Source organism: Misgurnus anguillicaudatus, chromosome 3 (assembly GCF_027580225.2).
Source record: "Misgurnus anguillicaudatus chromosome 3, ASM2758022v2, whole genome shotgun sequence".
Lineage (NCBI taxonomy): Eukaryota > Metazoa > Chordata > Actinopteri > Cypriniformes > Cobitidae > Misgurnus > Misgurnus anguillicaudatus.
In genome coordinates, this window is record NC_073339.2 from 799,138 (window position 1) to 827,092 (window position 27,955).

Here is a 27,955-nt window from a genome sequence, read left to right on the forward strand (position 1 = left end):
CACGGTATAACAGTGGTTTATCCTTAATTTATGACAGTATACTTATAATTACCGAATTAAAATACAAGGAAAACCAACAAAACACATGAAGCCAATGTTACAAAGTAAAATAAAGCACCCCCAAAAAAGGCAAAATACAGCAGAAAAGCATAAGTTTGGAGCATGACTTTTGAAGTATACTACGTGTCAGGAGCTTTCAACTTCGTTTATGACTGTATATAAATGTCAACTGATCACGCGTGAAAAATTGACATTGTCCAGCAAAACAACTTAAATATATCCCCATTTGTGTGAGGCAGAACATTCACATCTACACCACGAGACGTGCCCTGTACAAATTTAATTTGTTTAAGCTAGCTTCTTGGTAGCTATCGAAAAGGTTGTCTTCAGATATCTTTGACATCAATCATAAAATTAACAGAAAAGCTGTGAAATACAAACAAAAGATACAGCAACTTTCATCACAGCCAGGGTAGCTTCAGTTAAATAATAATTATAATAAAGATAAAAGGAATCAAATGCACATCCAGTAAAATGATTGTAAATCTTTGGAATGAAGGAAAAAATGAATGAACGAACAAACAAACACATTAATGGATTGAGCAGAGTCTTTATCATTACTGTAAACCAAAGCAAGAGATTTTATCTGTGGCGCTAGTGTCCGAGTCGGCCCGTTTCCTTGCTCTTAACAAACAAGGAAATCCAGCAGAATTAAGAATTCATGTTCTTTTCCATTCCATCTTTTCACACTTGCATAGTGATGCTGTGGTTTCCGTGGTAACAACACCAGGGTAGTCTTTAAGTTCAAGTTCTGCCCTCGTCAATATGTTCCTCACAATGGTTCCTCTCTCTGTCTCTCTCGGCCGTTAGACGTCTTCTTTACCCTGTGGATACCCTCTAATGCTCCCGACTCTGTTATACTGCGTACAAAGAGAAAAAAGGTTAAGCTTCTCACAAGCCAAGGCAATTACAAGCTACACTGCTAGTAAATGTATAAGTTGCCCAATCGTAGCTAAATGCAGTCCTGTCTCTATTCTCTAAGCACGCCTTGTTTTATTTACTGTTTGTTACTAGATTACCAATATCACTGTCATTCGCTCAAACAACTTTATGGAATTTGCATTTGTTTGTTTTACTTTTATTTGAAAATTTTAAAAAGTTTCGCTTCACGTTTGGATGAAAACCCAGCTACAGTGTGAGAGAAAGAGAGAGAGACGTACACTTCATCCATCTCCTGGTCCTCCTCATCCTGGGGCAGCTGTAGATATGGGTTATTTGATGCCGGACGAAATTTAAACCCGGTCAGAACGAAGAAGATCAAAGTGGAAACCTCCACTAAAAACTGCAAACACAAAGAGGGGAGGGAAAGACAAAGATGTATGTCACAAAAATGAGCGACAAAAGTGATTCTGAGTGATTAGAGTTCTTTTTCATTTTTATCTATAGTAATATTTGTAAGAACAGATGATGGACTGTAATGACCTCTTGAGACCACTGCCAGTCGAACGGCACAGTGACCTTCAGCAGGATAGCAATGATCCGTGTAAAGTAGATGTAACACACAATCTGAGCAAAGAATGGGCAGATGTTAATATTCATGTATCATTTTACATATACTATATCAACAACAGCAACAACTTAAGAAGAAACGGTCAAAAATGGAATCCATGAAAAAACTATGTAAATGTAAAGATTTAATTCAGATTTATACTCCTGTGGAGGACCTATGCCGTAGGGTGTGTGTAGCTCTGCATAGCTTGAGGTGCACCTATCCAAAAATGTAAACAACGCATTAATTCTGTGCATCAATGTCCTGTGATTGGTCTGCTAGAACCCCTCCCTCAGGTAAAAAAAAATTGGGTCGTGTAACTGCACGTTGACGCGACCACGAAAACTGACACCTAGCCTACGGTGTAAAGGGTTTGGCGTAGGTCCTACGCAAATATATTAATCAACCTTTATTGTCTCACCATGACGTAATAATGTCTAAAGAGCTTTAACTTCTCCAGGTTCATTGCAGCTGTAAGAAAAAAGAAAAAGATTCGCCTGTTAGCGATAAACATACAGTACATATTTACACAAACACACATTCACACCATGCATTATCAGGGGTGCAAACACATCAGAGGTGAAAAAGGTGACAAGACACAAGCGCTCTTATATAAGCGGATACGCGGCTTGCACGCTCCTCTTAAACAGAAACAGGTATATAGCGCATATAGCACTGTTGTAAACGGCTTAAAATAACTTAACTTAAAACTGCGGTGCGTGAACAAATGTTAAGCTTTATGACCACGCCCACAGCAACGTGACGTGGGCGCGTAACCTCAAATGAGAAAATACTACGAGTTAAGTATGTGCACTCAATCTGCAGACTGCTTAAACTTCGGCAGCAAATGAGGTGGCTATAAATTGTAAAACCTAACCCGGCAAACTGGCTAGTAATTTGACATCGTTACCACAATAGCTGGACATGATTTTCATAATTTCATTTACTGCTACCATGTCGCAGACCCCCCTCACCCCTCATTTTCAAAAACTCATCGGATCTAGACGAATCACAAGAATGACCTATTTTGTATCAAAAAACGGCGAATTTCGCCGAAAGGTGACAAGTTTGCACCCCTGATTACATTAAAAAAAAAATACCTTTCACAAACACACACCTTTTCCATCTGTATTAGCTGCCTCTTGCAGATGCCGTATAGACCTGTTAAACACAGAATCACTTACAAAAACATGATAACTCTTAACATTTACCAAACACTCAAAACACAAACACGCACCAGACGACCGGAAATAGAACGGCTCCACAGCAGATGAGATCCACCAGAAAGAGTATCTCTCTCCAGAGGGCGTATTCACTGGCTCCTTCTTCAGTTTCTTCAATGATTATAAAGGCAACATTAGCCAAAACCTGTAACATCACCCAAACCACCAATCAGTCACCGCTATCACATCGTGAGATCATCATGAATGACGTTCAAACACGCATACGCACCTGCAGAGGAATGACGATCATGAAGATTTTCTTCTCTTTGTCTGACAGGATGTATTTAACAAATGCAAAACCTGTGCCAATGAGAGCCAGCGTGATAAAGAGAAGAGCCCCCTTTAACCTAAACACAAAGACAGAAAACAGCAATGTTTAACATTTAGAAATCTCTAACCACTGAAACTGAAGTGAAACTAGTTAGATACACACAGGTGGGTGATGTAGTACATGACGGCCCAGGCTTCAATAGGGTGACCCTCAGAGTTGATGAAGTGATAGTTTATCTGAGAGAAATGAAGACAAAAATAAAAACAAATGCATAAGGACACAAGCTTTAAAAGTTGTGAGTTGTGTTGCTGTCTGTGGGGGCAAAACAAAAATCTTCATTTATGTTCTATAGATGAACAAAGGTCTCGGGTGTGGATTGTGAAACGACATGAGGGAGAGGAATTTATGAAAAAAAATTTTTACTAAAGCTTTAAGGTGCCAGTCAGTTCCAGTATCGAAAAATGAACTTTATTGCAGCGTGTCACGTAGCTGTCCATCAACGTAAACGGTGTGCAAAGTTGCGAACCCAAAAAGTTCACAATAAATCAAGTTATTGGCTTCTAAAGCAGGGAGTCAACTCTGAACCACATTAATGTGTCAAATTATTTTCAAAGACGGCCTGTTGTCTGTCTACGTATTAAGGCAATACTTTGTATAATCTCCGCCTACGAGAAACGAAAACTCTGACCTGCCCACAGACACTTCTGCTAGGTGGTGTGTTAATATCATGTCGAGAGGACGCTGTGTTTTCGCTGTGTTTGTGTTGTTTTTACTACCAAAGGATGAAATATGAAGAATCAGTGGTTAAAATAACTTTTTCCATGCTACCACAGCAGTAACTAGGAGTGTCACGATTCTCCAAATCCTCGATTCGGTTACATATTCGATTGTAAGATCACGATTCGATTCTCGATTTTTACCTCTTTTTTTTTTAAAAGCACAAAAAAGTGCTATGCCATTTCTAGACTAGACTTTTATAAAATATAATATCTGACCTTGATGCCCTGCCATGTTATAATTACTTTTTTTGGGCCATTTTTGCCTTTATTGATCAGGGTTTCTGCAGGTTTCACCAAGTCTAATTTAAGACTTTTTAAGACCTTTTTAAGACCATAATGAATTAAATTTATGACCTATATCACGACAATGAAGTCCAATTTTATAGTCCAGTGTGAATGCATCTATTTGTTTTTAAGAACCTTTTATCTTTATTAACAAAAAACAGTATTTTCTAGGGGTGTGACAAGACACTTGTTCCACAAGATGAAACGAGATTGGTTCACAAGAATAAGATCAGACAAGATTTTTACACTTTGCTGATATTACCAGTTTTTCACCTAAAAAGTCATACAAAGTTTTAAGAAATCCCCAATGATAAAGTATATGAAGAAAAATAGCATTAAATTAACTAAAATCACATAATTTTAAAATGTTTTAAACAATCTAGGGGTTTCACTAACAATTATTTTGGTAAGGATGATGATCAAGTAATCTGATATTTTTTGGTAATAAAAATAGAGCTAAATGGGCCAAAGCATTTACTATGACAATACTGATGAGACAATAATAATTGGTTCAAATAATGTATAATGTGCATAAAATAAACATAAACACATGGTTTTATGTAACAACAATGTTAAAATATTAGGTGTGGTTACCCAGATTAAACCTGGACTAGGTCTTATTTATATTAGGACATTTAAGGAGTTTTTTTTTTTAAATATAACTTACAAAATACATTACTGGTGTGCATCTTGAGACAAAACATTGGCAGTGAAATATTTGATGGCAAAAATAGAAATACCGGTAATTAAATTGATGAGACCAGGAGTAAAGGAAAGAGTGTAGTAGATCCACCCTCCGGAGCAGAGGGGGTGCTAAAGCACCTATAAGCTAGATGCCAACCGCCATTAAAAGAAAAAAAGAAGACAGGCTTCATTTGTTTTTGGACTTGGCAGTGGAGCCAAACGTTTATCGGATGTCTGATGGAGCAGAAGCCGTGGTGCTCAAAACTGCTGATGCAGATGTTTAGCATGCCGCGGTGCTCTTTAGGGCTACTGCTGTAGGCACAAGTTAGAACTGAGAAATGCCGGATGTTTTTAAAAGGTTTCTGCAGCGGCTTTATGTTTCTTACATTGCATGTGTGACACTAAAGCTTTGATGCCCATTGTTCTGAGTTTTAAAACTTTCTTGCAAAATAAACAACAGACCCCGTACGCTAACTTGTCTTTACCATGGAGCAAAATCAGGGTTAAGTAACCAGTTTTCATTAAATGTGCACTTCCTTATAGCTAAAACTCACACTTTTCTCCATTTGCTTATACCCGGTCCACACACTTTAGCGAACTCCCCGCAAACTTGTGCTTTAGTAGATTCCACCTATTCAGTTTTTCCTGACACATGAGACGAACATGTATAAAACAGTTACAATCTTCTTGGCGGTGTTGGTTGGACAACATTTTAAGACCTTTGATACCCAGATTTAAGACATTTTAATGCTTATTAAGGCCTTATTTTCATACTACGGAATTTAAGACGTTTTAAGACTTTTTAAGGATCCGCGGACACCCTGATTGATAGACAGTAGTTTTTTGAGAGACGACAGGAAAGTAGAGGGTGGAGAGAGGGGTATGGGATCGGCAAAGGACCTTGAGCCAGGATTCGAACTGGGTCACCTGAAGTGCGTTTGCACCATATGTCGGAGCGCTGCCCACTACACCATCGGCTCCGACGATGCCCTGCCATGTTAGTTGTGCTGCCAGTGTAAAATATGGTACACGCACATACAGTAGATATAAAAAGTCTGCACACCCCTGTTTAAATTGCAGGTTTTTGTGATTTAAAAAATGAAAACAAGATGAGTCATTTTGGAACCTGTTCCAACTTAATTCCCTACTTCAAACCTATATATTAAAGTGAATAACAATAAGAATAATTTTGTGGTGATGTAAGATAATTTCCTGAATAAATATAGCACCTCCCCAAAGGACACTGCATGGGGGCAAAGTGAGTGCTCGGGAAAGCAACTCTCTACGATTCACAGTGGACTTCCCACTGAGAAACATTTGGGTTTCAAAGACACACCTTTAGGGTGTCATACATTTGTATTCTTATTGTCTCAAAGCAAGCTGTATATGAAATGCTACATGCACAAAGAATCTAAAATCTGTATCTTATTTGTTTTTCATTGAAATATCTCATTGCAAGTGGTTACAATGGTCTCACCCATATAACAACAGAATACAATGTTAAAGTATATGTGAAACTTCATTCAATGTTAATAGACACCTCCCATTCTAAGCATAAACCAATCACCCACTGTATACAGATTTAGGACAGCCCTTAGTTCTACAACAACCAATCAGTACCAAATTCCTATATGCTTTGTTCTCTGGTTATTTAAGGAGATGTGTAGAAGATTTAGGCGGGACTTTCAATATCTAGAAATGCACCCCCATGATGTGTATCTTTGATATAGCATCATGTATTTTTATTTTATTTTGAGGAATCTGTAACCAGATCTTCATCTCCTTACCAGGTATGCAATGGTTTTTCGTTTGTTTTGTATTTGAATTGGAATGTAAATTGGCTTCTGAATTATGTTTTTCCTTACCTGGTTAATAAATTGTTATGTTTGATTTTATTCTGTGTTGCTCGGTAATTTTTGACACTGCAAGTAATACCGTTGTATCCGTAGTTACCGTAAGGACAGAAATCAGGCTAGGATCGGCCCAAATCCCAGTTAGATAGTGAATAATACATCAGCTGAGGATTTGTGAGATACGACTAGCAAATTGGCGTTAGTTTAAGTGTACTTAGAAGCGTGGAGGCTGTGTTTCCGTTTAGAGTAACATCTCTGATTACTCTAAATAGGGTAAGTCTCAACCTCTGTTTATTTCAATATTATTCTATTCATTCATTTTGATTAGAAATAATTATTGTAATAATTAAGTGTCACCTCTAAGGGGACTAAATAAAGTATGTTTAAAGTTGAGCACGCAGAGAGCGGCCGCTTAAGCGTATAGTCCAACCTCTGGCAGCGACCAATACTGATTCGCTTATGACCGTTGACCAGTATATTAATTATGTGGCCCGTACTAGGATCATGTGCGACTATGAGAACCGAATGAACGAGTGTAATACCAGAGCTTTATCAGAATAAATAAACAAACATCCATCTAAATTCTGTAAGTTTTAAAAGTAATAATCAATCCAATTTGTAATATAATATAAACTAAATCTTTATCTTTGGAGTCAGATAAGAGATAATAATACAAAATTACATAAATGCCAAAACGTCACCTGCAAGCGCCGGAAAAGACCGAACGCGCTATTACCCTTCGTTTGGATTCCGTCGTTGGGCCAAACGGATGGATGGGGCCACATTTTTGCCCCTTACAAAGTGGTGATCCCGACGTGATATTCAACCAGTGAGAAACCTCATCAAAATACGACTGATGCGATCCCTGGAGAATAAGAGTCTTTTCATGGAGCTAAAGGTTTGAACTTCTTCTATTTCTTCAGCTGATGTGGTAAGTCAATCTTTTCTTTGCCTTTTAAAAATGTTGAAGGGAATGTTTTAAACATCCCACATTTATGAAATAGGTTGTAAATATACCTAATGTTAGACCGGAGAACAAATCCGGTGGGCTTTTAAGAATGAAATGAAACCACATTATTAGGAAAATGCTGTTTAAATCACCAAATTCTACACAATTGTTTTTGTTGTGACAGCAAATGTACAACCTGGAAAAGTGCCGAAATAACTTTTAACAATTGGAAAATGTCGGATGATTTGAACTACAATGCCATGAATGTGTTTGCATGTGAAAGGAGGACTTGGACAATTGATATGTGTAAAGCACACAGATAGTAAGATTTTTAAATGTTGCAAACATCAGTTTACAATCTATATTTGATTAATTAGGGAGAAAATGTAATTCAACTGGAGAATGAAGGAAATGTATGAATGATTGAAGGCAGCGTTGTTGGATTTAAAAATCCCCAACGCATAGAGAAATGTAACTGAATGGTGGACATTAAGCAAGTAGGGAGATGATTTAAAACTAGTAAAGATTGCTTGTTGTGAGTGAGTCTTCTAAAAGATCACTCTGGATTGAATGAGGATAGAATGGAATCAGTAAGTCATATTACAATTACAAACTTCTAATTCAATGTAGTATTTCTCCATTGATGAGATACAATTAAGCAAAACCTAAAATTGTTGCAGGAAAATATAATGTTGTCCCAGGCCAACACAAATGGTCTTATCTCTCACTGTGAGAAACCCATCTGAGATCAAAAGGGGCTTACCCCCCTCTCAGATAACGGGCTATCCATTGTTCTCAAGAAAGAACATTGTTTTAAAGAGAGACACTTGTATTTAAGAGGAATACATTAGCATGAACATCTGTGCCTCACACCAGTCTGTCCAGGGCTTTGAAACCTTTTCACATTCAAATACATTGATACAGGAACATCTTGTAAACTAAAAACACCAATGTGGTAATCCTTAAGAGATCAGTAATGAATGTATTCTTAATTAATACTATTTTTATATAATATAATCTACATTGTGATCAAGTTGCAATATACATTATATTATAATGGCCAAACAGGCCTCAGATGGTAAAATGTGGTGTATTACATATATGAAATAACTTGCACAGGCCAAACTCACAGAATTGGTTCACTACCCAGTGTGTCAAGGAGCGGAGCACACTGTCACGTGTTGCCATGTTTTAACACTGAAAAATTACATGACACTCGTGATAGTGAGCCAAATCTCCTTCATTGGAAATCTCTAACCCATTTTTTAATCCAATACAGAAGTCTATTTTAATCATTTGGTAACTAAACCTATGATAAATGCTGAACACAACAAGCAAAAGAGTCTTTTGGTTCAGAGATCTGAAGCAGGTGTGATGAGCTGATGAATTGCCCCCAGGTCTGACTGAACTGAGCAACTTAAAATGAAGCCATTTGAGCTTATGGAAAAGTTCTCCAGCAGAAATGGAGTTTTGAATGCTCACAGCAGACAGCATAAGGGTTTAAATGCTATCACAGCTTAAAGTAATACACTGTCAGACTACACTGCAATAACAGTAGTCAATAAAAACTCTGACCAAAAGATGAAAAACTAATTTAATCTCTGAAAATAAATTTGCAAAGTAACATGACAATGATACATCTATTCCCTAATGACTGATCACCAAAAGGAAAATTTGTACCACATGTCTCAATGCAAATTGCAAAAGGGTTAAAAAACTAAAAATTGTTCTCTGCTTGTCCCTTTATCAGGTTGAAAGCTGTAAATCCTGACCAGAGATGTCTGGCCACATCAGACAAGACAGCAAACCCTGCAGAAAAGCAATCTAGAAAACTGATGATGGGTGTGAAGACATTCAAAGGCCATTTTACACCTCACAACACTATACCTTCATGAATAGACATGGCCTCAAAATTTGCAACACTAATTGTTAGAGATAAAATCCACCCATCTTCCAGACAAAAACTGACTGTAGAGCACACACATTGACTAAAACAATCTCGTAACACATCTGGTATAGACGTAAAGACTATCCAGACATAAACACTACACACCACACAACATATTCCAAACTTAACACTACATTTAAAATCAACATTCTCCTGTTACACAAACAGGGACATCTAATCCAACACAAATTCTAAGTGATATCATTCACACCCATAATAGCAAAACTACAACATTCATAAGAAACTTACTTGGCAAAGTCACACTTTGATGATTATGTTTCTAATTGCAATAACAAACTTACTGTCTAAATCTCAAATCAATAATCTGACTGTTGTTGTCATAAGTGAGGACAGTTGGCGCCCTGATCCTCAATGTATCACTAAACAACAGCACAAACAATTTTCAAGAATCAATCAAACCATTTACATCTCAACTCCTAATATCAAATGTGACTTAGCCAACATATCACATACACACCTATATAAGTATTCACATATCTCTACACTCGTACACCTACTTATACATGCAAACACATTGAAATCTGAGATTCTAAATCTTCAAGTCTATGGACTACACATACTCATAAACATGCCTATACACACAAGCACATACATATACAGATACATATACACATAGGCACATACCTGCACACATAGAAATCTAACATGAGATTCTGAATCTTCAATCGTGCTCATGGACTCAACATGTCCTGAACATATTCTTAAGTTAATCTTAGGCCTACAAGGTGCTTATATTGAGAGAATTCAGAATTCCCTCGAAACATTCATTATAGATGTGTGTATGGAACGATTACACAATTATGTGCCTATTATTATTATTAATATTATTATTATTATTATTATTATTATATATGGGCTACCATGCCCATACCTAAATCTATTATAGCAATGTTTTACTATCACGTTAATTGATACACCCTATAGTATGCATAACCAAAATTTTATTTTAACACCTTCTGGTTTTTTATTTTATTTTTTATTTGCACATGACCCAATATGCATACCTGTATGTTATTTTAACACCTTCTGGTTTTTATTTTTCCACATGACCCAATATATGCATACCTGAAGAAGGTTATTTTTACATTTTCTGGGTTTTATTTTATACAATCTATAACATGCATACCTGAAGATCATTTTAACAATTTCTGGGTTTTATCTTCATACAATCTGTAACATGCATATCTCAAGGTTATGTTAACATTTCATCTTCTGGGTTTTATTTTATAATATGCATACCTCAATGTGATGTTTTTATTGCTTTAACCTGATCTTTTGCATCCTCTCCTTCAATATCCAGAGACCAAGTACCTTTGAATTCAGCTAAACTCCAAATACAACAGTGGGAAAGAACTTTGGTAATTTTATATATCAGATATATTTGACCTGGTGAGACCGTACCACTTGCACTTTTCACATCAAGGTATCATGTGTTATGTTTTTATTTATTTTATTTATGGTTTGCCCTATGAATCTCTTGATAATGTTGCTGAGTCTCTCTGTATTGATCAATGTTCAATCAATGAATGGTCCTTAAGATGTGCAGGTGTTTCACACAGTGATGTATTGTCAATGACATGATCCCCACCTGACGATGTCTGAAATCAGAGATGATCACCGTTCAGAGGTGACAACTTTCTTCAAATGGATAGAACGTCTAAGAACAGGTGGTTTTTCGCAAAAGAATGGGACATTCATTGAACAAAGCACACGGGCCTTGGTTGACACACTGAACTTGAAAACTACGAACACTACAGAGATTGAACACCACCAAGAGCTAACATCTTACTGTATGTTGATCCCATCGGGACTGTTATGTTCTCCGATATGATCAAGCGGCGGAGCTGTAAGATAATTTCCTGAATAAATATAGCACCTCCCCAAAGGACACTGCATGGGGGCAAAGTGAGTGCTCGGGAAAGCAACTCTCTACGATTCACAGTGGACTTCCCACTGAGAAACATTTGGGTTTCAAAGACACACCTTTAGGGTGCCATACATTTGTATTCTTATTGTCTCAAAGCAAACTGTATATGAAATGCTACATGCACAAAGAATCTAAAATATGTATCTTATTTGTTTTTCATTGAAATATCTCATTGCAAGTGGTTACAATGGTCTCACCCATATAACAACAGAATACAATGTTAAAGTATATGTGAAACTTCATTCAATGTTAATAGACACCTCCCATTCTAAGCATAAACCAATCACCCACTGTATACAGATTAAGGACAGCCCTTAGTTCTACAACAACCAATCAGTACCAAATTCCTATATGCTTTGTTCTCTGGTTATTTAAGGAGATGTGTAGAAGATTTAGGCGGGACTTTCAATATCTAGAAATGCACCCCCATGATGTGTATCTTTGATATAGCATCATGTATTTTTATTTTATTTTGAGGAATCTGTAACCAGATCTTCATCTCCTTACCAGGTATGCAATGGTTTTTCGTTTGTTTTGTATTTGAATTGGAATGTAAATTGGCTTCTGAATTATGTTTTTCCTTACCTGGTTAATAAATTGTTATGTTTGATTTTATTCTGTGTTGCTCGGTAAATGTTGACACTGCAAGTAATACCGTTGTATCCGTAGTTACCGTAAGGACAGAAATCAGGCTAGGATCGGCCCAAATCCCAGTTAGATAGTGAATAATACATCAGCTGAGGATTTGTGAGATACGACTAGCAAATTGGCGTTAGTTTAAGTGTACTTAGAAGCGTGGAGGCTGTGTTTCCGTTTAGAGTAACATCTCTGATTACTCTAAATAGGGTAAGTCTCAACCTCTGTTTATTTCAATATTATTCTATTCATTCATTTTGATTAGAAATAATTATTGTAATAATTAAGTGTCACCTCTAAGGGGACTAAATAAAGTATGTTTAAAGTTGAGCACGCAGAGAGCGGCCGCTTAAGCGTATAGTCCAACCTCTGGCAGCGACCAATACTGATTCGCTTATGACCGTTGACCAGTATATTAATTATGTGGCCCGTACTAGGATCATGTGCGACTATGAGAACCGAATGAACGAGTGTAATACCAGAGCTTTATCAGAATAAATAAACAAACATCCATCTAAATTCTGTAAGTTTTAAAAGTAATAATCAATCCAATTTGTAATATAATATAAACTAAATCTTTATCTTTGGAGTCAGATAAGAGATAATAATACAAAATTACATAAATGCCAAAACGTCACCTGCAAGCGCCGGAAAAGACCGAACGCGCTATTACCCTTCGTTTGGATTCCGTCGTTGGGCCAAACGGATGGATGGGGCCACATTTTTGCCCCTTACAGTGAAAAAATGGCAAGCAAAGTTGTACAATAACCAGGCTGCACAAGTGTGCACACCCCTAAACTAAAACTTAGTTTAAGCACCTTTAGATTTTATCACAGCATTCAATCTTAATGGGTACGTGTCAATCAACTTCACACTTTTTGAATTTTTATAGAACAAAAAAATAGATTTTGGATGGGATCTAGATCCGGACTCTGGCTTGGCCATTCCAAAGCCTTGATCTTGTTTTGGTGAAGTAATTCATTTGTTGATTAGATTTGTGCTTTGTGTTATTATCATGCTGTAAGGTGAAATTTCTCTTCATCTTAAGTGTTTCGGCAGAAGCCTTTAGGTTTTGGGCCAAAATTGATGGGTATTTGGAGCTATTTATTATTTCATCCACCCTGATTAAAGCCCCAGTTCCAGCTGAAGAAAAGCAGCCAGAAAGTATGATGCTGTCACGTTCATGCTTTACAGTGGGCATGGTGTTCATTTGGTGATGTTTTATTGCACCAAAAAATATATATTTTGGTATAATGGCCCAATTTCAACTTTGGTATTAATGGACTATAATACATTATTCCACATGGATTTGGGATATAGAAATATTTGTTTTTACAAACTTTAGATGGACTTTTATTTTATTTTTGGTTAAAAATGCTAATAGTCCAAACATGAAGAATTCAGGAGATTTTTGTCACATGAAGGGGGCAACCAGTACTTGCCAGATATCGTTACAATTCTTTTAATGTTGCTGTAGACAGCTTGGCAGTCTTCCTTACCATTTTTTCCCTGGTTGTCTCATCAATTTTAGGTGGACGCCCTGGTCTTAGTAATGTCAATGTTGTGCCATATTTTCTCCACTTGTTGATTATTGTTTTTACAGTACTCAATGGTTTATTCATTGTCTTGGAAATGTTTTTAACCCTCTCTTGATTGATATTTTTCAACAATGGGATCATGTACCTGCTGAGTAAGCTCTCCACAGAAAATGTCTTTTTCAGTGGGATGATACTCAGAAAAAATCCTTTAGGACCAGGCACACTTCATTTATATGTAAAAAGATATTTTAATTAATGACAGGTATGTACTACTTCATATTTAACTTAAGTCTAAATGTGATTGTGGCAGTGTTCAGAAGCAAACAATCACTATTGTTAAAGAGTGTGCACACTTAAGCAACCTGGTTATTGTACAACTATACATGCCCTTTTTTTTTACCACAAAATTATTCTTATTGTTATTCACTTTAATATATAGGTTTGAAGTAGGGAATTAAGTTGGAACAGGTTCCAAAATGGTTCATCTTGGTTTCATTTTATAAATCACAAAAACCTGCAATTTAAACAGCGGTGTGCAGACTTTTATATCCACTGTACATGATCAAACGAAACTTCCTGTCAGATGAACATTCCTGTTAGTACTTTACACACTGTCATTTAAACGTGAGCGGGAGTAATGATGAGTTTATATGGACGCAAACTAATATTTTGTCAGCTGCTTGTGTTGTAAGTAAACATGCTGCACAGTGTTTTGTGTAAGAGCTTTAAAATAACTGATGAAATAAGATTGCGCAACTTTCACACGCTTGCAAAATGAAACTGCGGAGACCAGTTTTATCAATGAAAGGCTAAAAATAGCGCTGTACACCGTGTGTTCGCGCAAGAAGTCAGAAAAGACGTAAAACATTGTGTTCAGTACCTCAGATTAGATAAATGGGCGGAGATGCGGTCTCCTGTGGCTGTTCGAACACATTGAACCACACGTGTGCGTTTACACTACAAAAGCTTGGCAAGCCGAGCAGACGTGACATGCGGGCGTGGCAGCATCGACGATTCCAATTTTTAAGGTTGTGACCTAATTTCGATCGATTTAAAATCAAAATCGTGCCACCCTTAGCAGTAACATTACAATAAAACCCTTTTGTTGTGTTCCCGTCATTCTACTGACAATTTCTTTTCTAATCTTTCCACAATAATCTCCCCTCGTCTTTAGCGAGTTCAAGCCGGGATTCGCTAAATGTTTGGTCACGAAGATGGTTCAGTACCCACTTTATTTGGATCAAGATGCATTTCCTAACCACAACCTTTAAATATTATATTACGTTATGTGTTTATTTTCTCCCAAGTGTTCTGAATATCTAGTTTACTGTAATGTCTTATCAGTAAGTCACGTTAGCACTAGCTCAATGCATGTTGCGCTGTTGTGTGCTGTGCGCAAAAACAATCACAACTGACTGTGTTGACCAATCAGAGCAGAGGAGGCTACCGAAAGGTGGGGTTTAGGCAGACTGAATTGCTTTGTTCATGCATTTAAACCTGTTGTTGAGGACTCCTTAACAATATTAGGAAGCATAGAAATCAGACCTGACTGGCATCTTAAGATATTTTATACTATTAATTGCCCATGCTAGTCAACCGTGACCAACGGCACAAGTAATTTAAGCTAAAGACTTCAACAGAGCAAACAGTGAGCAGAAAAATATACAGTATATTACATTAGACAGATAAATGTGTTTGTAGTACTCACACTGTGAAACAACAGAGACACGGCCTTAGTGTACGCCAGCGCTGCCATCAGCCAGTGGATCTTAAACACACTGTACCTGTACCAACACACAACCATAACACCTGTATTAGTGAAAGATCAAGTGTGTGCATGTACCAACAAACACAGATTGTATGTATGTTGTAATTGTAATTGTATGCGCCTTGTATAAATAATGCATTTTCATGAAAAGAAAAAAGAGAAATGAAAATGAAATGTGTGTGATGTGTACCTGTATTTGAGCAGCGTGTATGTCCAGATAATGGCAGCAGTGAGGAAGATGGCTGCCATTGAGATGTAGAGGCGAGGCAGAGGAATCTCAGATGCTGAGAGATAACCGTTTGGATTCTTCTCTAGGATTGTCACCTAACACACAAACACACACAGTCATCGTGTGGACACTGTGTTTAGAGAGTCTGATGTGGACCGATGTACTCACATTGAGAGAATAAGGACTCTGCGCTCTCTCTTTTAGATTGTGACAGTTGTGGAACTCCAGATTGTACAAGCCTTGAGACTGTTCACCCATAGTGAGAAGAAACTGAGACAGAGAGATCAAACAAGTTCATATGGGCTTTCACTGGCCACATATACATCATAATCTCTGTTTGATTACGTGTAATATTAAGGTTTTTACTTCTGTGTAATGACTACTCAATGTGTTAGTATGTAATGGATCTGCTGTTTAAAGGTCACATTCTTTACTGATACCATTTTTTAAACACTAGTTAGTGTGTAATGTTGCTGTTAGATCATAAATAATACAGGCATGCGATATATTTTCTTTAATAGAATTCCTCTTAAAGCCTACAGCGAACTGCCGGTTTGGACTACAGCTCTCTACTTCCTGCTTTAATGACGTCACTAGAACAGTTTTTTGATCTAACTCCGCCCACAGGAATACGCCAGTCGCCAGCTAAGCTAACGGCAAGCTAAGCTGCTATTGAATCAACACACTAAACAACCTACACAATCAGAACTTGTTACGTATTTCTGAAGGAGGGACTTCATAGGATAAAGACGACATCAGCCCGTTTTGAGGACAGTGAAAACAGCACTATACAGATAAGTCAATGTGTGTGAAAAATACCACATTGTTTTACATAATCAAACTTTCAAAACAGAGGAAGAACAGGACCTTTAAACTAATGTTTTTAGTGGTGTTGTTAAAGGCCTCGCCCTCGTGCTCACCCTGAATTGGTAGGAATCTACAGTTTTCTTAAGGGTCAATGTCTTCTCAATCTTCGCCTGATGAACATAAAAGAACTCCAGCTTAACAATTATTATACAACAACAGCACACTTTCTTTCTCTCTCTCTCTCTCTCTCTCTCTCTCACACACACACACACACACACACACACACACACACGCACGCACGCACACAGATGTACCTGCTGCTTTACACTAACAGCTGTCTCTTTGGCACTGGTTTTAGCTTTGTCCTGTGAAGCCAATTCTTCTGGAGTTTCTGGATGATTGCCATCTTTATCTTCTTGAGTTTCTGGTTGTTTGCCATCTTTATCTTTTGGAGTTTCTGGAGGATTGCCATCTTTATCTTCTGGAGTTTCTGGAGGATTGCCACCGTTTTCATCTCTTCTCTTTCTTGCTGAGGAACATTAAAAGCACCAACAACCTTTGTTTTATTTTATTTAACCTTTATTTAACCAGATGATCTCATTGAGATTTATAACCTCTTTTTTAAGAGATACCAAAATGGCAGCATAATTTCAGAACAAAGTTACACATACAAATACCAAACATACGCACACAAACAAGCTTTTGCAGAACAAGACATTTGCAGAACCTTCAAACAACACTACACACAACTCAGTTACTGTAGGCCAACGGTATCCTTTTAAGGCTGAAGTACGTGTACGCGAGGGTCTGCATACAGTGCATGTGACATCATTTTCGTCATAAGAAGAGTGCGTGCGTACTGTAAGAATCATTTTGACTTTTTTTCTGGGTCACCATTGTTGAGATTCATACTTGATGTGCAAGTCAAAGTGTGCGCGTTCGACCTTGTGCGTACATGTGTGTACATATAAAAAAACAGACTATACTCCGTGTTTCAGACTTCTGATGTTTGTTTATCTTTACCTCCATCGCTCTTCTTCTCGATTTCCAGTTCCTTGAACACGCTGTCTGAATGGTGAAACTCCGTCATGCGCACACTAAACACACAAACACAGTTTTAATCACTTCCAGACCTTTGAACCAATGTTACAAAAACTCTTTTCTTCACCACAGAAGACATTTAATACCTGTACAGATTAGTTTTTGATGGATGGATGTAGTTTTTGGAGCTTTTAAAAAGATTAATAAAGAGACGGGATATCATTTATAGTTTTTCTCAGTTACTTTGGTACATTTCTCGAATCCTCCTCGACATTTGCAAAACAGTAAGTGCATTTCTCAAAACAGCAAATACAAATAGCAAAACACCATGGATTACTTGCAAAAGCCAGCTTCTTGTTCAAAATCTTGCTCAAATGTTTGATTGCAAGAGACTGGACAAGATTTACATGTACACTTTTACTGTTTGTACTGAAATTTGTTGACAGGAAAAGACAGCACCGCATAGCACAACCAAAGAAACAAAAGTAGAAATTTAAACATAGGACAATCTCCTTAGGGAAAACTGTATAGTATATGCAGTGCTGTGGGAATTAAAGTGTATTCTTCCTACACCTCCTGACGTTCCTGTCTGTTGGGCCACAAATTCTCATCCACATCACAACGAATATCTTCTCTTGTGATGCAGTGTGGAAGTAATCTTTTTGAGGGTCTTATCCAGCCCTGCAGGCATCTGCTGTCATGTCATCACACGCTGCATCCATGCCAGCCAGAAGGGTCATCTGTGTATGTGGCCGGTGATGATCATATACGTTTCATCTCCATGCTGAGGAAAAAGTCCTCAATGTGGTTAAGGAATGGAGAGTAGGGTAAGAGGAACTCCATTAGCATCCTGTTGTGGGCCGCAAACCATTGCATGATTATGTTGGTACTATCACATACTTTAGCAGGTCATCTCCAATCTGACCCCTCATTATATTTATTATTTATTATTATTTTTTATTTTTTTTGTGGTTGTCTGTTTTTTAATTGCTCTGATGTATTGCCTACTTTAGGCCTGTTTTATTTGGAGAGGTTGACTCCACCCACTCTGGAGTGGATCAGCTGGCTAATTACTGTGCTCTTTAACTGTGTTTGTAGCACTGTTTGTTACTTTTGCCCTGATTAAGGCCGAAACATGTTGGTATTTTTAAGTTCCATTCTGAACTAGCACCTTTATTAAAGCGGTTTTATTATTAAAAAGAGTGCCTTGGTGTCCTGTTGTTATTTTTGATATTTTGCTTATTTGCCAAAGAGCACCTTTGATTTATATATACTTTTTTTGACATTCTGGTTACTGTTTGGAACGCCGTAGCCCTCCAGCCCCTTCTTTGTGGGTGATTGTTTTTCTGACCCCTCTGTTGTTTAGGTATGAGATCCCTGTAGAGAGTGTCTAAAAAACTGACAAGATGATCCGTTTTGTATGGCTCAATCATCTGAATAAAATTTTTCCTTCCATTGTCAGACATTGTAACATTGTGTTGTGCTCCGAGCCTCCGACTATATATGAAGAGTTTGGTTCCAAACGCGATAAACGGCATTAAAAAAATGTAGTTACTGACAAAATCAGTATTGTATCAGGTCAGTATTAAAAAGTCAAATCTTCAATTCAAGCAAAATTTGATATCCGCCATGTTATTCTGTCATCTTCCTTTTTTTCCAAAACACAAGAAACACCAGCCCTACTTCTCTGCAAAATGCAATAAATCCACTCAACCAATCACAGCGCACAATTCCACGCATTGTAAACAATAAGGGCGGCGCTTTTAATACACACAGAATCCTAGTTTTCCTCATCTATTTTGTACTTCGTAATCAACAAACAAACAAAAACAAAATAGTTATTTTGATGGCATTGATAAACCTGTGGTGGTTTCTGTGGCGGGGAAGAAACGTTAGCATTCAAATTTGGATAATTTACGCGAGAAGCACTCGGGTGACGGAAAAATGCCGGCTGTTGCTTGTTTTGACATGAAAGCATTAAGCGTCTGTCATCCTAACACATTGACCCCAGGGGATCTTATGAAAAACTTTATTTTACTCAAAGTCAACGAAAATCGTGCAGGACCAATTTTTTTTTACAACTGATCGCTGTCAAAAAAGTTCAGCGACGACATTCCAATAATGTCAGCGGCAATGACAGTGTTCTTAATATGATAAAGTAAGTGTTTGATTAATGCCATTAATGTTTAATCAATGTATACCACTAGTCAACTAAATTAATAAAACATGACAAGGATGAATGCACATTTATACATTGATTCAACAGATTATAGCAATAAATACGATTTTTTAATAAATCTTTGAAAAGCAATTTATGGATTTCAATATTTAATGTTATTATAACATAAAGATGCTATGTGAAAGTTTGTAACAGAAAATAGTGGTTTTCATCTTGAGATTTTTACCGAAATTAGTCTGAATGGATTTAAAATTTAAACCAAACTCATATATACTTGCCAGTTGATGGTTCATGAGATGCACATTCATTACAGAAAGTCAAGATGTTATAATGTCTACAGAATAGATCGAAAAGGGCGCGCTGGTGGCGTAGCCATTTGTGTATCTCAAAAATTTCCTGTGTCTGTTTTATTTTCCCAGTCAATACCAAGACAGTTTGAACTTATTGCTTTAAATATTGGGGTTGCAAATGCTCCATTTACTCTTATTGGGTGCTACAGGCCACCCTCAGCTGTTTCTGAGACCCTATCTACTTTGACTGATGTGTTGTCCAAGTTAAATGATTCTGAATTAATTTTATTTGGCGATTTAAATTGGGATTGGCTCAGCGATAAATCAGAGAATTTTAAGTTAACTTGCAATTCTTTAAATTTAGTACAACTTATTGATAGTGACACTCTGTTAGATGTCATTCTCACCAATAGGGCTCATAAGTATTCAGCGATAGGTGTGTTTGCAAACGACCTAAGCGACCATTGTGCTATAGGGTGTATTAGAAACACCAAAATACCCAAACTTAAGGGTCTCACTGTTTCTAGACGCTATTTTAAAAAAATTTCAGAGGAGGCATTTTTATCTGACTTGGCAAGATTGAATTGGGATAACATTGCATTGATTCCCACTGTTGATGAAGCTGTTGATTTTTTTCAGCAACAGTTTCTATTGATTGCCAATAAACACGCTCCTTTTAAAAAACATAGAATAAAGAATCGGGATAATACTTGGTTTTCTCAAGAACTAGCCCAGTTAATTCAATTAAGAAATAAACAGTGGTCCCTCGCAAGGAGGACCAGTAGTAATGCAGATTGGCAACGTTTTAGAGCTTTGAGAAATAAATGTACCTCAGCCATTCGGGCCTCTAAATCAAACTATTATCTTAATGCAACTACTGAAAATTTCAATAATCCTTCTAAATTCTGGAAAACAATTAAATTATTGCAGAACAAAAAGGTTTCAGACTTTCCCCAGAAACTGATTATTGGAAATATGACCATCACAGATAAAAGTGACATTTTAAATGCCTTTAATGCACACTTTGAGAAGGCAGGTCATCTATTTGATCAGTAGTCTCCATCAACTTCAATAGATGCCTCAACACATTTTTTGCCACTAAGTTCATCTTCTATCTCTGATTTGTCCTTTGCTTTCGAAGCCCTACAAGTTCAAGATGTTATAAATTCACTAAAATCTATAGACCCTAAAAAGGCGCCTGGACCCGATGGGTTGGATCCCTTTTTGCTAAAGGTGGCTGCACCGGTTATAGCTGAGTCTATTACTTACATTTTTAACATGTCATTAAGTTCTTATCAGTTTCCAGCTATATGGAAGCAAGCCTACATTACACCCCTTTTCAAAGCCGGCGACCGTTTCGACATGAATAATTTTAGACCCATCTCTAATCTTCCAGTTCTTTCTAAAATATTTGAATCATTAGTTGCTACCCAACTTAAATCATATCTCCACTCGCATAATATTTTAAATGATATGCAATCCGGGTTCCGGTCGGGGCACAGTACAATATCCCCCACTTTAAAAGTTATGGATGACATCAAAGAGGCGTTGGACAGTAAACTCAGCTGTGTTTCTCTGTTCATAGACCTCACAAAGGCGTTTGATACTGTGGACCATTTATTATTGGTTAATACCCTGCTCAGAGCTGGTATTGGATGTAACGCAGTCAAGTGGTTTCATAGCTACTTGTACAATCGTCCGCAAATGGTCAAATATGGTAACGACATGTCAAACCCAGCACCTATAACTAAGGGCGTTCCACAGGGTTCAGTTTTGGGTCCCTTGTTTTTTTTTTAGTTTATATTAACAATGTCTGTGATCATTTTAATTATTGTAAATATCACCTCTATGCAGATGATACAATTCTGTATTCTTGTGCTCCCACAGCCCAGTTAGCTATTTCTAACCTGCAGGCAGACTTCAATACCCTGCAATATGCTTAACTAGATTTGAAGCTGTTGCTAAATCCACATTAAACTAAATGAATGTTTTTTCAAACTGGGCGAACAAAGCTACCCCCCTTCCACATCAAGTCACTAGATGGAGTTCTGGAGTTCCCCAAATCCAATCTGTGGATAACTACAAATACCTGAGATTTTGGATGGATAAAAACCTAAACTTTAAATATCATGTTGATTCTCTTGTAAAGAAATTAAAATTCACATTGGGTTTTCTGTATAGATTAAAGTCCTGTTTTTCCTTGGCTTCAAGAAAACGCTTAGTTGCCAGCCTTTTTCTGTCACAGATTGATTATGGGGATACTATTTACAGATTTGCCTCTCTGTCCAAACTTGATCCCCTCTATCACTCTGCTCTCAGATATATTACAAATTCTAGTTTTAGGACACATCATTGTTTACTTTATAGTTTGGTAGGATGGTCATCTTTGCATTTGCGCAGGCTTGAACATTGCTACATTTTAATTTATAAAGTTATTTTAGGAAAACTTCCAAATTACTTATATAGGAAATTTTTATCATTCCAAAGTTGCCACAATCTATTAGGTCACATAACTGGTTACAGTTTAAAGTGCCGGCTATTAAATCTGAGGCTGGAAGGTTAAGCCTGTTCTATTATGGCCCCTGGTCATGGAATGACATGCAGACTAAACTTAAGCTGCAGTCCCTCATCTCTTTAGGTGACTTCAAACACAGAATAAAAGAATTGGTCATTGTTAAGTGTAGGTGCTTTGAGAATTCCACTTGCTCTTAATTTCTTCGTTTCTGGGAACAGTATTGAGTATCTAAATGTTTATGCTGCTGTATTCTTTGTTGTATTTATTAATGATGTTGGTTTTGTCTGTGGGTTGTTATTTGTTTATTCATGCTATCTAACCCTGTCTTGACTAGGTCTCACTTGTAAAAGAGGTTACAACCTCAATGTGACTTTCCTAGTTAAATAAAGGTTATATGCAGTGGCGGCTCGTGACTTCTCATCCGAGGGGCGCGAATTCAAAATAAGTGTTCGGAGTATCATGTGTGTGGTTCCCTTTTCCAAAATATGTGTCATGGGTGTGGAGAGATCATGTGTGCATCATGTGTTTTGTCAAAATAAGTGCCTGCTGCACTAGCGTCAAAACCGTTTATGATAAAAGAGACGCTCATGTTCCAAAAGGCACTCCCTTAACATTAAACTCTGATTAGGCATGAGATTATGCGAGTATCTGGCAAACATGATCGTCTCTTTTATCATAAACCCTTTGACGCGTCTGCAGCAGGCACTTATTTTGGCATGACACGTGATGCACACACGATCTCTCAAAGCGCAGAACACATATTTTGAAATTACGTACCACACACCTGACGGGCTACATACATGTTGTGACGAACTTCGCATCGTGCGCCCTCAGAAAAAGAAGTCACCAGCCGCCACTGGTTATATGTATATAAGACTTACCTGGGAGAAATTTACCAATTCAGGATAGATTTAGAAAAAGTCTAATAGACATGCATAGAAATATGCTTGACATATTAAGACAACTATTATTATAGTTAATACTTGACATATGAAGACATCAGAGAATTGAACATAATCATTTGCATGGATGTACAAAAGCATTTGCAACTTCTTCAAAGAAATGAGAAACTGCTTTTTTGATGTGACACAATGATGTGAAAATTGAACAGGTAGTTTTGAAATTTCAATTCTGATCGGAGAAATGTACCAAAGCGACTGAGAAAAACTGTAATATAACTCTGACTGTGCTTGGCTGAAAGATGACCTAGGTGTATGAGGGTGATTAAAAAATAGGCAAACTTTCACTAATTCTCATCTAACTTGAGCACAGTGTTGTAGGGTGAGTTATACAATATATCTGATCACATGATGTTGCTATTGACCAATCATAATCACACTTTGAGATAAAATAAAACAAAGCCCTAGACAGGACTCACCTGAGGCTTTCTGTGTCAATGACGAAGAGTATCAGTTCGTCTTCACTCTCCAGCTTATTCAGTATGCACTCCTCTGTCTGCCCAACCTGAAAACACAACAGAAATATAAACAGATGACCATGTGACAGAGAGAGAGAGAGAGAGAGAGAGAGAGAGAGAGAGACTAACTACGTTTACATGGACACATTTTGCCTCCATCGGATTAAAATCTTTCCGATTAATAAATCCTATCATAGCGTTTACATGAACACTTAATAATGTGATCGGATTGATGTGCGTGTTTATATGACACAAGATTTACATCAGATTTGATCATTTGACATGCGCACATTGCACAAATATAGTTTCACGCTGTTTCAAAATTTGCTTTGTGCCTCACTAAAGCAGCAGCAAAAACACCCATTCACGTGTGCCCAAAAAGCGTATTTTACTTCACGCGGTGCTGCAGGGACCGTTCGCGAGAGCGAGTCCAAACACACGCGTTTGTGGATCAGAGAATAAATCATGGACTGACCGTATAAAACGCTGTCTTTTATCACTTTATGGCGATTTGGACGGATAATAGTAACAAGATTAACAAGACAATCACTTCTTGTGACTTCCTTCAGCAAAACACACTCGAGTTATTTGCGTCACATGTCATTACGCCAATTCTACGTCATTGCACGTGTGCATATGCTCCACACTCCCGTCCTGTAGGTGACGGAAATGCACCTTTCAGTGGGTTTGCCAACCGCCATTAAAAAAAGAAAAGATGGCACATGCGCAGAGCATCCCAGTTTCAGTTATCCATCCGATCAAGTGTATACATGTCATTTTGAGCGGATTACAAACGGTATAAACCACCCCTAACAAGCGGATTAGATTTTTAATCAGATTGGCACTTTTTAGTCCGATTGAGGTGTTTACATGGAGCATTTTTATTCAGATTGATCATTTAAACGGATTACAAATGTCCATGTAAACGCAGCTACTGATACTCACTGTGGAGGACAGAACTCCATTGACTCGAGATCTTGCCAGACTTAAGCCAACCTGTTAACACACACAGACAAACATCATACACAAGCAAACAAACAAACAGATATTACAGCAGACAGATAGAGACAGAGAGCTTACAGGAGTTTTGGTGTCACTCTTGCCATGTGAAAGCTCAAGGGACAGATTGACATTCAGAGAGCCATTGGCGAAATAACCAAATGTGTTTAAGTGCACAACCAACCGGGTCTCATTCTGTGGAGAGAGAGAGAGAGACAGAGAGAGAGAGAGAGAGAGAGAGAGAGAGAGAGAGAGAGAGAGACAGAGAGAGACAGAGAGAGAGAGAGAGAGATTTAAATATATCTTTAATCAGTTAAATTACACATTCTCCACAGTAATACAAAAGTAACTCACAAAAATAACCAAACAAATATCAAAGAATCATCAATCACCAACTGCAAACAAGCCACTATTTGCACACCATTTATAAGTAAATTCAACCATATTGTCTGCAGTTTTGAAAAATATGTATTCTACCCTTATTCGCGATTCAACCAATGCTTTGAACATTTTTAAAACATTAACTGTTCGTCCTTCAATAGAAAGCCTACAAGTCTTCCAAATAGCCAATTTTGCCTGACCAATTATGAAATTGGCAAAAGTACAACGCTCTTTGTTTGCTTTGGAATACTTGTATCCATAAATAAAAATCATTTTGTTAAAAACAAAGCCCAACCCTACCAAAATCCCTTCCAACAATGCAAAAAGTGGCTCTAACCGTGGACATTCATTAAAAACATGGAACACGGTATCAGGCCCATTGCAAAAATTACAAAAAGGCACTACAGTTGAGTTGAATTTTGAGACCAAAACATTAGTGGCTAACACACAATGTAATACTCTCCACTGTAAATCACCTGAGCATTTTGGAAGGGGGCTTTTGTAAAAGAGAGAGAGAGAGAGAGAGAGAGAGAGAGAGAGAGAGAGAGAGAGAGAGAGAGAGAGAGAGAGAGAGAGAGAGAGATTGTTTGGGTGATTACTCTCAAACATCAAACCATTAAATCTTTGAAGAACTGGTTCAAAACACTTCAGAAGTTTCAAAGTTGTATTCTGATTGGATGAATTATACAGAATCTCCTGTGTGTGTGTGTGTGTGTGTGTGTGTGTGTGTGTGTGTGTGTGTGTGTGTGTGTGTGTGTGTCTATATCCATGACGTAAAGTAATGTAAAATAACAGAGCAATACGAGAAAGGGAGCGAGAGAGGAAGGGTGTGTGTGTGTGTGTGTGTGTGTGTGTGTGTGTGTGTGTGTGTGTGTGTGTGTGTGTGTGTGTGTGTGTGTGTGTGTGTGTTTAAATAAAACACATATTACATTGAGTGACAGGTGTGTGTATGAACAGCATTACAAGAGCAACAGACAGCCATTCGTGGCAATTCCTTGAATAAACAGGAAACAGAGAAAACATTCAGGAAATATAAGTGATTAAATGTGAAAAATAAGTCAACAGATTTCTACTAGTAAATAATACCACAAATCGGATAAATGATAAAATACGTACATAGTTAACGAAATGACATATAAGACAGATGAAGGATATGTTATATGATTAGAGAGAGAGAGAGTGAAAGACCTTAAGATTGAGCGTGTGGTTCCTCGCGCTGCTCTCACACACTGTCAGTATTAAAATCACCAGAGTGACGCAGTGACGCATCATCACGTCAATCAAATATCTTTCGATGATCAATCTGTTTGTAAAATTAACTAAATTAACATTAACTCATCTGGTCGACAGTTTGTTTCTAAACTCTGTACAGCGACACTTTCACTTCCGGGAAGCGTGATCGCGTACACGTCATCCGCGCGGCAACGAGCGGGTACAGCGACACCTGCTGACAGGAGGCTCCACTCACAGAGAGAGAGAGTGAGAGAGAGAGAGAGAGAGAGAGAGAGAGAGAGAGAGAGAGAGAGAGAGAGAGAAATAAAGGCATACAGAAAGACAGACCGAGAGATAAAGATACACACAGACAGAAAGAAAGAAAGAAAGAGAGTCAGGCAGAAAGAGGGTTTATCATTGCTGGTTATTTAGTGTATAACGTTACATCACCTAATGACAACACAGCAACAATATATAAATAGATTTGAAACACTGTCTGGGATGATTACACAATAATCCACATTTACACTCAGATTGGTTTGGAATGTAAGTGTATATATGTTACTGAATTACAAAACCAGTTAAATGTTTCAAATTGAGATTTATATCAATATCTGAAAGCTGAATTAAGCAGAAATAAACTTTCCATTGATGTATGATATATTAGGATAGGACATTATTTGACCGAGATACAACTGTTTGAAAATCTGGAATCTAAGGGTGTAAAAAAACTAAATATTGAGAAAATCACCTTTAAAGTTGTGCAAATGAAGTCCTTATCAGATAATACTAATACTAAATAGAGCTTGATATATTTAAGAAGGAAATTCACTAAATATCTTTACTTAAAGGGGCCATGGCATGAAAATCTGACTTTGTCCATGTTTAAGTGCTATAATTGGGTCCCCAGTGCTTCTATCAACCTAGAAAATGTGAAAAAGATCAACCCAGTAACTAAGTTTTTGTAAACCATTCTCACGTGAAAAATTAGGTCATTAAAATTTGGCTCTCCTTATGATGTCATAAAGAGATCATTTATAAAAATACCACCCCTTAATCTGCAATATCCAACGACAGCACTGCCATTTAGTGCAGAGAGAAAGAGAGAAAAAATAATTGACAGCACAATTGACCTTTCGCCGGCCCCTCCCCCAAAACGGCCATTGTCCAATCACACATCACAGCAACCGTTACTATGCGAGCATGTCTGACAAACATTAACGCCCGCGGCATTTGTAAATCGGATACTAGATAAGTTACCCCGAGAGATTGTATGGAGGAGTTGTGTTCTTTCCATTCCCAAAGCCCAAAACACAACGTGAGCGGTGCTAACAATGGATAAAACAGTGTGGACGGCCACTCAGTTAAATGTGTCAAACATTTACGAAGCATAAATACGTCTGCACACAGGTAAGGCTTACAGCTAACTAGTTACAGTGTTGTCTAGATGTACT

The 27,955-nt window shown here is 37.5% G+C and overlaps 1 protein-coding gene across 4 annotated transcripts; it reads right to left on the bottom strand.

The window, feature by feature from the left end:
• LOC129443815 (protein GPR108) lies at window positions 1-26,730 on the bottom strand. 4 transcript variants are annotated; one of them, XM_073866423.1, is made up of 19 exons: window positions 26,478-26,729; window positions 24,990-25,103; window positions 24,855-24,905; window positions 23,871-23,956; window positions 17,491-17,564; window positions 16,973-16,996; window positions 16,782-16,939; window positions 16,581-16,637; window positions 15,829-15,930; window positions 15,622-15,755; window positions 15,372-15,447; window positions 3,206-3,279; window positions 3,002-3,119; window positions 2,787-2,917; window positions 2,667-2,710; window positions 1,971-2,020; window positions 1,483-1,566; window positions 1,221-1,342; window positions 1-920 (listed from the first exon to the last, which is right to left on the bottom strand). In XM_073866423.1, the coding sequence occupies exons 1-19, from the start codon at window positions 26,559-26,561 to the stop codon at window positions 833-835; spliced, it is 1,671 nt and encodes a 556-aa protein (XP_073722524.1). In that variant the 5' UTR covers window positions 26,562-26,729; the 3' UTR covers window positions 1-832. The 4 variants fall into 4 exon arrangements, with proteins under 4 accessions (XP_073722524.1, XP_073722523.1, XP_073722522.1 ...); XM_073866422.1 differs by having other exon boundaries at window positions 16,973-17,003; window positions 17,489-17,564; XM_073866421.1 differs by having other exon boundaries at window positions 16,782-16,996; window positions 26,478-26,730.
• Window positions 26,731-27,955: the final 1,225 nt, after the last annotated feature.